The sequence below is a fragment of the Paramormyrops kingsleyae genome, chromosome 5, assembly GCF_048594095.1.
Source record: "Paramormyrops kingsleyae isolate MSU_618 chromosome 5, PKINGS_0.4, whole genome shotgun sequence".
Classification (NCBI taxonomy): Eukaryota; Metazoa; Chordata; class Actinopteri; order Osteoglossiformes; family Mormyridae; genus Paramormyrops; species Paramormyrops kingsleyae.
The window spans coordinates 8,425,469-8,436,340 of NC_132801.1; the positions used below are offsets into that span (position 1 = coordinate 8,425,469).

The 10,872-nt window shown below is 43.8% G+C and overlaps 1 protein-coding gene across 2 annotated transcripts; it reads left to right on the plus strand.

Annotated features, from left to right (window-relative positions):
• The first annotated feature begins 1,041 nt into the window (after positions 1–1,041).
• Positions 1,042–8,273, plus strand: tefa (TEF transcription factor, PAR bZIP family member a). Of its 2 annotated transcripts, none has more exons than XM_023814572.2 (5): positions 1,042–1,476; positions 4,798–5,196; positions 5,411–5,643; positions 5,751–5,962; positions 6,419–8,273. In XM_023814572.2, the coding sequence occupies exons 1-5, from the start codon at positions 1,380–1,382 to the stop codon at positions 6,450–6,452; spliced, it is 975 nt and encodes a 324-aa protein (XP_023670340.1). In that variant the 5' UTR covers positions 1,042–1,379; the 3' UTR covers positions 6,453–8,273. The 2 variants fall into 2 exon arrangements, with proteins under 2 accessions (XP_023670340.1, XP_023670339.1); XM_023814571.2 differs by lacking the exon at positions 1,042–1,476 and adding an exon at positions 3,960–4,326.
• The last annotated feature ends 2,599 nt before the right edge of the window (positions 8,274–10,872 follow it).

The following is a 10,872-nucleotide window of genomic DNA, read 5'->3' on the forward strand; positions in this document are numbered from 1 at the left end:
AGAAAAAAAGTATTTAAGGCATAAGCGTGGAATATTGTCACACAATACAAAAAAAAGATTTTTGAAGGTTTTTAATCATATTTCATTGTGAAGTGTAGCATGTGACCAGGGACTATTTTTTTGGTCAAAACTATTTTTTGCAGTGTTCTATTTCTTGCAGTTATTAATGTTTTACATTATGTATCTTAAATTTGCAATTAAGAAATTGTGAGGGGCGTTTAGCTTTATAATAACAACAGGTATTTTATATATAAAGCTACTTTTCATGCATATTTATACATATAATATCCTGGGAACATAAATGGCAGCGATTCGGCGGAATGGCCCATAAAAATCCGAAATGAAGCCGGAACTCATGCCTTCTTCAGGCGAAGATGCCCCTGAAAAAATATGCCTATACCAGTCCTTCCCTGCTGTCTGCATTACAGACTCCCGAACGGGAATCCAACTTCGATATTCAACATTTAATATCCACCGAAACCATCTCACCTGGTTTACCTATCACACCACTGGAAAAAAAGGCCATCTTCTCAACTCATTCATACTTCTTAAATCGAACACACCTGTTCTCAAACCCCTATAATCATGATACCGCCCCTAGTTCACTTGTCACGTGAAAATCGAAAGCAATGTTGTCACACTATAATAACGTGTATCTAAGTGTGAATAAATCCTTCGACACCTTTATACAAACACAATTCACATTAAAGAGATTATGTTCAGCATACTTTTCTTAAAGTGAAAGTGGCATGCGGTGTACATACATAATAATCAGAACAGCTCGGAATTTTTAGTTTTATTCGACCAGTGGCCTGTACTACGAAGCGGGGTTACTGGCTTATCGGGGTAACTTGTCGGATTTAAGGTACCACCGTTTAAAATGGACTTCGTATTTGCTCACTTACATTTTGCCCAGACTACCTTAAATCCGACAAGTTACCCCGATAAGCCAGTAAGTTAGTAACCCCGCTTCGTAGTACACCACAGTAGGTGGTTTCATAACCACACGCGTAGTTTGTTGTGCAGTTAGGTAACCAAGCACATGTGGCCGTAGTGGCACTTTCCGTTGCTTTGCGTTCGCTAGCTGGAATCGGATATCTCACCTGCGGCGATAGTGATGATAGCGCACACTGTCATTGGTCAATTCTCTGCCGTTCAGCAGGCGTGGTTAGATAACTGGGATTCGCAAGAAACCTTGTGATCATAGTAGATTGAACTCAGATCTGCGTTAAAACTCTCAGAAAGAAGTACATGAGGTTTTTTGATTAACAGAAACCAGCGGGAGATCGAACTATTTTTCATTTTCTGATGCTGAAGTGCCATTTCTTGGTTTCGTTGCTGATATCAAGATAAAATAAGTTATCCGGGCGTCGTCGGAAATGTGTTCTTCCACCAGAGATGTCATCCACGAAGTCACAAGTGACATCCCAGAACTTTTTAAAGCTCTGCTCGATTGCCCAAACCTAGACCCCGACGGTAAGCATGTTTCCCACAATTAATGCGTTAATAGTTTTGAGTACTATGAGCAACAGGTCACAGCGACGCCGCGGCAACCAGTTTGATATGGTTTACCTTTGGCTGCAATTGCGTCTCTTATCCCGTGGTCTAAATCAAACAGCATGGCTAAACAGAGAAGCTAAAAGAATTAAAGTTTACAGGCACCCAAATACATACAATATCGAAATAGAATGTTTTGATTGTTGCTCTCATAGTAATAAAAGAAAATTTATCTTTATTGACGTTTGTTACAGATACAGAGTAAAATTTACTTAGAGACTAGGTTTTTTTTACCATATAGATTAAGAATAGCGTAGTTATCAGTCATAAATATAAGTAAGAGACAGTCCGTCATGAACAGCTTTGTAGTTGTGGACACACGTGTAATATAATAATGATGCAATTGATATTTTGGAATAGCATCGCGTGGAATACGGTAACAGTGAAATAATATACTCATAAAGCGGTCTATTATTTTGATCGTTAGATAGATACCGCTACCAGATCAAAAACTCATCAATAGTTTCACTTAAGGAAAAAAAAGTTGGTGCTACCCTTTCGAAGGTCAATGTCGTCTTCCTCCAATCGTTCGTGGCACCTCGTAACTCTGACCAGTAGGTGGTGCTGTTCCATTGTCTGAGGCGGTGCGCTGAAGTTCTCTTATGTATCCTAGAAATTCAGAACTTCCTACAATCCCACCGTTTAAATCATGTATATGAAAACAACTGACCATTTACACATTTTAATTGGTGGTCTGCATTACAAATGATGTAAAAATGCATATTGAATAACTTTCGCTACTTCATTTTAATATTATGTGAATTAAGTGGGTAATACACGCAAATATTAATATTTTGATTATAATCAATATTAAACAACATGAACGGAGCTTTGTCGTTAACAAAAGATAACACGTTAATGATGTGAATTTTGGCACTGATCGATTAATTGTTTTATCCTTATTACAGAATGTTGTATATAGTAAGTATGCATCCAACAGAACGCTGGTTTGTTTAAATTAAATGCAATAGTAATTCACTGACTCCCAGGATCAGTACCCTAGTTACGGAGTGAAGGACTGACCCATTTTGTTGTGCTTTCTGAAGTACAGTAACTTGACATTGAGGAACCATTTCTATAGATAGCCGAAATTCTCCGTTAAAATCGAGGAAGGTTCTCAGTATAACATCGTGCTAATGTATTTTAATGAGTTTACTGTTGTGATTTCGTTTTCAAAAATAGGATTTCAAAAAATATATTGGAGGGGAAAAAAACAGAAGTGGTGGAATGCCGTTGGGTACAGAATGTTCTCTTGCACTTCCTGCTGAAAACCACACTGCAGTACTGTGAATAACACAGGCGCGTGGTGGGTGTGCGCGCAGTTCCAGTCTAAGTTATTGTAATTTTGTGAGTGTATAAAGGTGATCGCGCTGTTCTATATTTAGCTTTAATAGTTTTCCTGTGAAATTATCCTAGGACATTAACCTACCTACTGTGTGTATGTGTGAAGGAGGATATGTGGTTTGATTTGACTGCATGTAAACGATTCTCGAGCATTGTGCAGCTATTCCAAATGCATAGCACTGGAATTTTTTTAACGCTCCATTAATTAAGAGGGCTTAACGTAAATAACTGTGTTGGGAATTCTCCAGGTTCAGATGTCAGTATTATAAACATGCACGGCCTCACGGGACGCGTGTTTTGACTCTTCCCGTACACTGCAGCCCCGCCCACACGTGTGACACGTTTAATGTAGCTGCTGCATTGTCACTGACGTGTTAAGCGGCATGTGCTTGACCACGTGAAAGACTAAGATTACCAACAGATTAAAAACGACGCGGCGTCTGTGAACAGAATTAAATAGCTGTGTTCGTATTCACAACTCTCGAGTAATATTTTTGCTTAAAATGCCATGCATCCTTCATCTAACCACTTAGCCATATCCTAATAAGGGTAGTGGAGGGTGGAAACACTGTTTACTAAAATCCATTATGGATTTATGCAAGCTGTTATTACTGTCTGTATTACACTTAACAAAAAACTCAACATGTGCACGGGCAAGGTGCATTTTATGATGTATTAATATGTGAAGTTTCCAGTATCGCAAGTGAATGCCTGAATTAAGTTTTGTTTGTTTTACGCCAAACTAGAAGATCGTCAACAACACGTCACTCAGATCGAAACAGGAGACGACACTAGTAAACAAATCATTTTAATGTATGCTAATTTTAATTGCAAGTTTTCCGATACACTAGTTGATGAGTGTTTAGATTAAAATTACACACGTGGTAACTGGCTGCAAAATGCCTTTAACTCTGGCCAGTGATGAGCTCTGCAGTAAATTTGAAAGTATGGGAACTGTATCGATTCGGGCGTAAATGAAAATGAATATTCATGAGGATGGATGTATAACCTATTGGTGTAAGGAGGCGGTGCTTTTTGGAAGGGGCGTAGTTCCCATGAATAACGAAATTACGTCCACAATCCGGGGAATCAGGTCAAGCGCAGGAGTGGTTTGTGGTGTCGGTGTTTTGATAGTCTAATTCGGGTCTAAGAGCGGACCCAAGGACAAACACGGGTCGGGGCTGAACGGAGGGGTACATGCATTAGGAGGAAATTCGCTACTATCGGGTTGCATGTGATCAAGCAGCAGATTCTTAGTTTGCTGGTGATCGTTAAGTCATCTCCCTAGCTGGTCGACAATGCCCGGGGAGTCGACCGTAACTGTTTCCCTGGAGTCTGTCTCCAGTCCCCCGAGTTCGTTTCCCGTTGTTTTGAAGAAGATAATGGAAATTCCCCCACCAAACATACTCGAGGACGGTGACGACGGTAAGGCACGGTTGCTTTTTGGGATTTACTGGGATGGCAGTGCGTGTTTACTTGGTTGTACGGAGAGCCGAAGTGAGCCGAGTGTGAACGAGTGTGGTCTTCGGGCAGACATCTTGCAGCCCGTGCGGCGTAGTGGATTATAGTACACGATGTACACAAACAGTGGCAGCGGAGCAGCATAAGCGCACCAAGGGAAGGGTGCCAGTTTCACGCATCGATTTCATCCCGTCGGACTATGTTAATGAAGATAGTTTTGCCATGTTTTGACGTAGTTCAAAAAAGTTAAATGTCTTGCACAGGGAAGTGTATCGGTTCTGATAGGTGCTTCAAAATATTTGCGGCTACGCGTTTGTTTACTTGAAACGTATATGGTTTAATTGTCTTGAAATACGGCTGATTTTACCCCCCCCGCTCCCATTCTCTTTTATTGTGCTTCATCACTGCCCCCACCCCGAACCCGACCTCCTGTAGAAAAGGACAAGGATCTGTTATGCGCAGCAGGAAATGGAGACTGTGGTGGATTAGGCGGGGGCAGCGGTGGTATGGGCCCCTCCGCCTCCTTAACCCCTGCTATATGGGACAAGACCATCCCTTATGATGGAGAGACCTTCCACCTGGAGTACATGGACCTGGACGAGTTTCTGCTGGAGAATGGCATCCCAGCGCCATTGGAGCAGGACCACCAGAAGGACCAGGTCAAAGAAGGGTCCCAGGAGCCTTCTGGGGAGACGTCCCCTGCCAGGTCAGGCCCGGACAGCACCGCCGACACCCCCCTGCTACCCGTGGTTGAGCTGGACCGGGGTGAAGAGCAGCTGGTTACAGTCACTGTGTCAGCAACGGAAAACGCGGCCAAGGCTGAGGACAGTGCCGGTGAGGATCAGTGACATGGCAACTGTCATGGGGTTCATTAATAAACAATGAAGGTATCACAAGCACAAACAAGTTCACAGATAGGAAGTGACTCAGGCTTGATTTGAAAAACAGCACCGTTAATGTAGTACTTTATACTGAAAACCAGATACCCAGTAATGGCGAAGCCGGTAATCCACATGTGACCTGGATTTTTGTTTGTTTATTTTGCAAGAGGTGGACGAAGATGTGGACAAAGATGTGGACCGCGTGACGCCCACCTCGATGGACCCGGAAGAAATCGAAGTGGAGGTGAACTTCCAGCCGGATCCCACCGACCTGGTGCTGTCCAGCGTGCCAGGGGGGGAGCTCTTCAACCCGCGCAAGCATCGCTTCTCCGAGGAGGAGCTGAAGCCGCAGCCGATGATCAAGAAGGCGAAGAAGGTGTTTGTGCCCGAAGAGCAGAAGGTAATGTGGGAAGGGGTGGGCTTGCTGCGGGTGGAGGGGCCCGACCTCCCATTACCCCCCCCCCCCCACACACTGATTTCTACACCAATCACCACTCGCCGCTGCAGGACGAGAAGTACTGGCAGAGGCGAAAGAAGAACAACATGGCGGCGAAACGCTCACGCGACGCCCGCCGGCTGAAGGAGAACCAGATCACTGTGCGGGCTGCCTTCCTAGAGCAGGAGAACATGGCACTGCGCCAGGAGGTGGCCGAGCTGCGGAAGGACTACGGGCGCTGCAAGAACGTCGTGGCTCGCTACGAGGCCAAATACGGACCGATGTAAGGGCGGGTGCGAGCGAGCGAGGGTGGGATGGCTTACACATCCACCACTGGCCACTAGGGCGGCGACACTCGCCGGCCACTCTGACACGCACACGGGACGATGACACTACAGACACATTATGGTGGCTAGGTGAGCAGCACATGTATGTACGTGTTCACGCATGATATACACACATATTCAGTGCATACCTGATATGCTGCTACAGGCCAGGAGTGTCAGTCTGTGCCGCATCCTGGCCAAACGAAATGGATACCAGTTATTATCAGAAGGCTGCAGACGGTTGTGTTACACGGCACAGAACTCTGGGAATTCCACATAATGCCGTTTAGAATCCACAACTTTCAAAAATAGCTTGTTGTTAAAAAATACAATTTCACTTCTCCACCCCCCCCATCCCCCCTCATGTGTTTTTGGTGACTGACATTTGTGTTTTTTTTTTCCCCCGTCTCAAGTGCCCCAGTCGAAACAGAGGTAGAAGACCAGTGAGAATTTATCGGTTTATTGATTCATTTGTGGTGGTGTGGGAGGGGGAGTGAAATAAATGAATTAATAAATACGTAAATTAAGCAGAGGACTAAAAACACTGAGCAGACGTTGGAAGCAGGTGAAAGAAGAGGAGGACAGGAAGTTGGTGTGTGTGTGGCTGACAAATTGCAGATGAAAGCGTGTGGCATTGTCTTTATGGTTAGTGTTTCCTTTTTTTTATTGATATCTGTCCTTTTTTTTTGCCTTTGTCGTCGGTCTTTGTGTGTGTCTGTCTATGAAATTGTTCTTTCTGTGTTTATGAATAATTCATTTTAACGGGAGCCTGGAAAGGGGGCGATACGTTTGCCCATGTAGTCCTGTTCTTTACAGCAAGACGCGTGGGCAGATTTAAAAAGACAAAACTCCAAGGCCCACAAAGACAGTTAGGTCGAGCTTTGCAATAATTTCTCAAAAATTCTGAATTTTAAAATGGACATTTTTAATTTTTTGTATGTTTTTTTTAAAGGTGGGTGTACATTTCTCTGGATGTACTCTTTTATATTCTAGATAGAAAATGTTAAATTATAGGCTATTTGGTCCATTGTTGTATTGAAGAAAACTGGTTTCTGTATTTTAAGTTATTGAGAAAACCAGATATTGAAACATTCATTTGCTTATACATACTTGCTCTACAACAATGTACAGTGTATATTTCCCCCCAAATATACGTCAGGGCTGTCCAGTTTCACACCTAAATGTGAGGGGTGGATGATGAAGCCCTCTAAGAATTAAAATCTAATTGGGTTTCAGTATTTTTCCAAGTATAAAATGGCATCCAGAATGCTCTTACCATGTGTAAGCATGTATGTATATTTATGTAAGTTGAAGAGATACATTTCTTAGAATCTGCAAAAAAAAGAAAGACGACACCCAGTGATGAAAGTCTGCTTTGAAGGGTGTGGTGTGCCCCCCCCCCCCCCCCCCCCCCCCCCCCCCCCCCCCATCCCCTGTTCACCTCACTGGCCTTGCAGGCAGGTTTACCCTCTTCTTTTCTAGTGATGTGGAACTGGAGAGGTGTTTTGAAATGGAGGAAACTGCATCTTTATGGGGGGTAAATGCCAAAATTCCACTTTGTATTTGAACTTGCAACACGATGCATTAAAAAAGGTCATTTCAGCTGGATGGAAAGGCCAGAGGGTGGGGTTGGTGGTGCTGAACTGGTGCGCCGCAGTGACCCTGAGTACTGGAACTCCTTTCACTGGATGCGTCGACCTCACAGGGACCTAAATCCTTAAGTGTCTTGAGCCCATACAGCACAAAGCCTTGTTCACCCGAAAGCAGGGCAGGATTGTTACATATCAGAAACCAAACTCGATTCTATATCAGGGCCATCACTTATCTTTTGTTAATTGATGTATCATTTTGTTTGATACTTAGTTTCGGCTTAGTGCTGAAACAATATTGTGTATTTTTTTCTTTACAATGTGTTAATATATTGCTTCCTGTTTGGATTACCAAGGCTTGAGGTACATTTGATGGTTTTTTTTTGTAATGTATGAATAGAAAACCTAAATTTTGAGATTGCAGGTTTTTGGTGTAAAATAGGTTCTTGTTTAAATTAAGCTTTATTTTTTTGTACAGAATCATAACCTGGACTATTCAGATTGCAAATTCATTTTCACCGTGGAAACTAACAAGGTAGCATGATGGACATGAATTGTGACCAGCGTGTTGCAGGTTCCAGGCTCCGAAGACCCACTGGGAACTATATTGTAAATTATGTAAGTTACATAAATGTCAGATAAGCAACCTGAAAATAAAACTGATTGTATTTATCTATTAGCAATGGTGGTGAATGTCTCTTGTAATTAACATAAGAGTTTAATATTGGTAACATATCTCTGCCAAATTAAAATAGCGATATCATGAGTATAAGCACCCCCCCCCCCCCCAAACACTGAATGGTCCAATCTGATCTGTAAGCAGAAGCCTTCGTTGGCAGTCTCCATGGGTATTATTCTGAATCTCTGCCATTTCTTCCATTTGTTGTTGATGCTGCAGATAAAGTGTCCCATTTTTCTATATGACAGATTGCAGCTTCTGCTCCCTGTTCTGCTGGCACATCTGAGTATGGGGGCTCGGCGCGCGTGTCGAGGTAGCGGCATGGGAGTCGGCTTGGCGGGCAGCACGCAGAGGGGGAGGGAGGGGGGGAGTTACGTAAACGGCGCCCTATTAACTGGCAGAAGAGGCCGGCGGGAGCAACGCGTGGCGGCGCTGCCCCTTTCCGACGTGCGACGGCAGCTGTGAAGAGCGTAACGCCTGCAAGCTCCATTCACAATCTGCTGCTCGCTTGTTGGATTTTTAGGAAGGATTTGTTTTATACGCCACTTTTGCGCTACCTCTTCACCACTGCGCACATCCTGTCCGGGGAGGGAATGCTACGTCTCCTACGCGATAATAAAGAGTTCCTGAAACTCAACCGGTTAATGCGACAGGTTTCTTCCCTTCCGGTAAAACCACTGCATTCGCATGCAAGAAACGTCAAGCAACACTGCTGGGTACAGACCTAGAGAGAGCGAGACCCACGCAGATAAGAACAAAGAGGGCCCTCTGTGTCGCCCGCCGGCACGATGGGCCGCCCGGCGGACCACGATCGCCGGTGTAATTGTTCCTAGGTTGTGTGTGAGGACCATGTGTTATGTAACCCATGCACATTGGGCTGGAATTGTGTAATCGGGGGGGGGGGGGGGGGGGCGGGGGAAGCGGGAGGGAGATAAATGAGGCCAAGGAGTGAGGTGGAAGGGAGTGTAGGGATACGGAGGGGAGGAGGGCAGTAGCTTTATCTGAGGGGGAGGAAAAAACTAATGGTAATAATAAAGGCCATGATTTTAGTTATAAACACATTCATAATACATTCATAAAGCATTACAAGCATGGCTATAAATATCAGAAGGCATAACATATTATGGCCATTTTTATTATGTTTTGACTGCTCTATGAAGCTCTAATCTATAATGCACTATAGATACCTTTATAATGCATTATAATGGTCGATATAAGCATTAAGGATGCTTTGTGTTGAATTGTAAAGGTATCTTTAATGCTTTTGTTTTACAAATGCATTACAATGCATTATGGATGTGTTTAAAAATTACTAAAAACATGGCCTTATGTAAAATGTCACCAAACTAACTTTCCAAAGGCCAAGATATTTTTGTGGCCTTATTTGCAGCGGAGGGCGCTGCCACATTTCGCCACACTAATCACTGGGGTAACGGAATTAGCCTGGGCCAATATTACATTTACAGCTGAGCTTAGCAGACAATGGGCTCTCATTTACAGAATCGCACACTGCAGTTCGGCACCATTCACTGGGACTCCCTGGCAGAGCGTGCCTGTCGCTCTTGTGAATGAACGAATGGGGCCTAAATGCAGCTTTGTACGAAACGGCACACGCTCTGGGCTGTTAAGATTGGAAAGGGTGAGTCACTGCATCACCGCCATTCTGAAATCCTGAAACGAGACCAAACGCCGATGTCAAGGGTAACCGACTGAAAGGAGACGGCAGAGGTGGCAGGAAGCAGCAGATCCAGTTTTCAGGGAGTTGGTTTTGCAGATTGATAGATTAGCCTTGTGCTGGTTACGGCTTAGCATGCGAACAGACGAAAACAAGCGAAAAAGACCTTCATCTAGACACAGATCTCAGCTCTTTTCACCACAGAGACGTAGATACTGCTCCTTCCTGTGGTCCTAAATTTCCACCAATACGCTCTGGGTTCTCACACAGGTAGTGGACTGCCACCGCATGAAGGAAAGCAGGTATCATAGAAGCTAAGGACATGGATCCATTGTCCAGTTAAATCCCAGGAGATCCGCCGTGGAGCACCGCATCCAACATGGACTCCAGGAAAATATCCAGTAACACTGAGAAGGGAGTAAAATTGGAAACCATTCACATGAAGGCCTTTAAAAAGTCAATGTTAAATGCTAGCAATACCTAAAATAATGCAAATCATTGAGGCCACACAAGAGGATGACTTTCATGCTTTGGTGTCTTTTATTACAAAACTAAAAAAACAAACAAAGTCAGGTAAAATAAAATGCAGGCGTCAGCCTGCTGAGAGGAAAACACAGAACGGGTCTCCCAGAACAGGCAGGTACAGAATCTACAATGCAAAGACCAAGTACCAATCATACCCGCAGACAGTACTGTATTAGTTCGCAGACAGAAATAAACGATCGGTACATTTTTCAGCTCTGTGCTGCTTTGAATTCTAGAGCAGCCAAAGCGATGAGATAAAACTGGCTCAAAGATGTTGGTGCCCATCCATCAGGAACAAGTGACACATAATAATCGCAAGGAAAAATATTGCACGTCCAAAAAAAAAAAAAAAAAAAAAAGTGCAAATGCTTCATCTTCACCTGTCTTCCATTAGTCTAG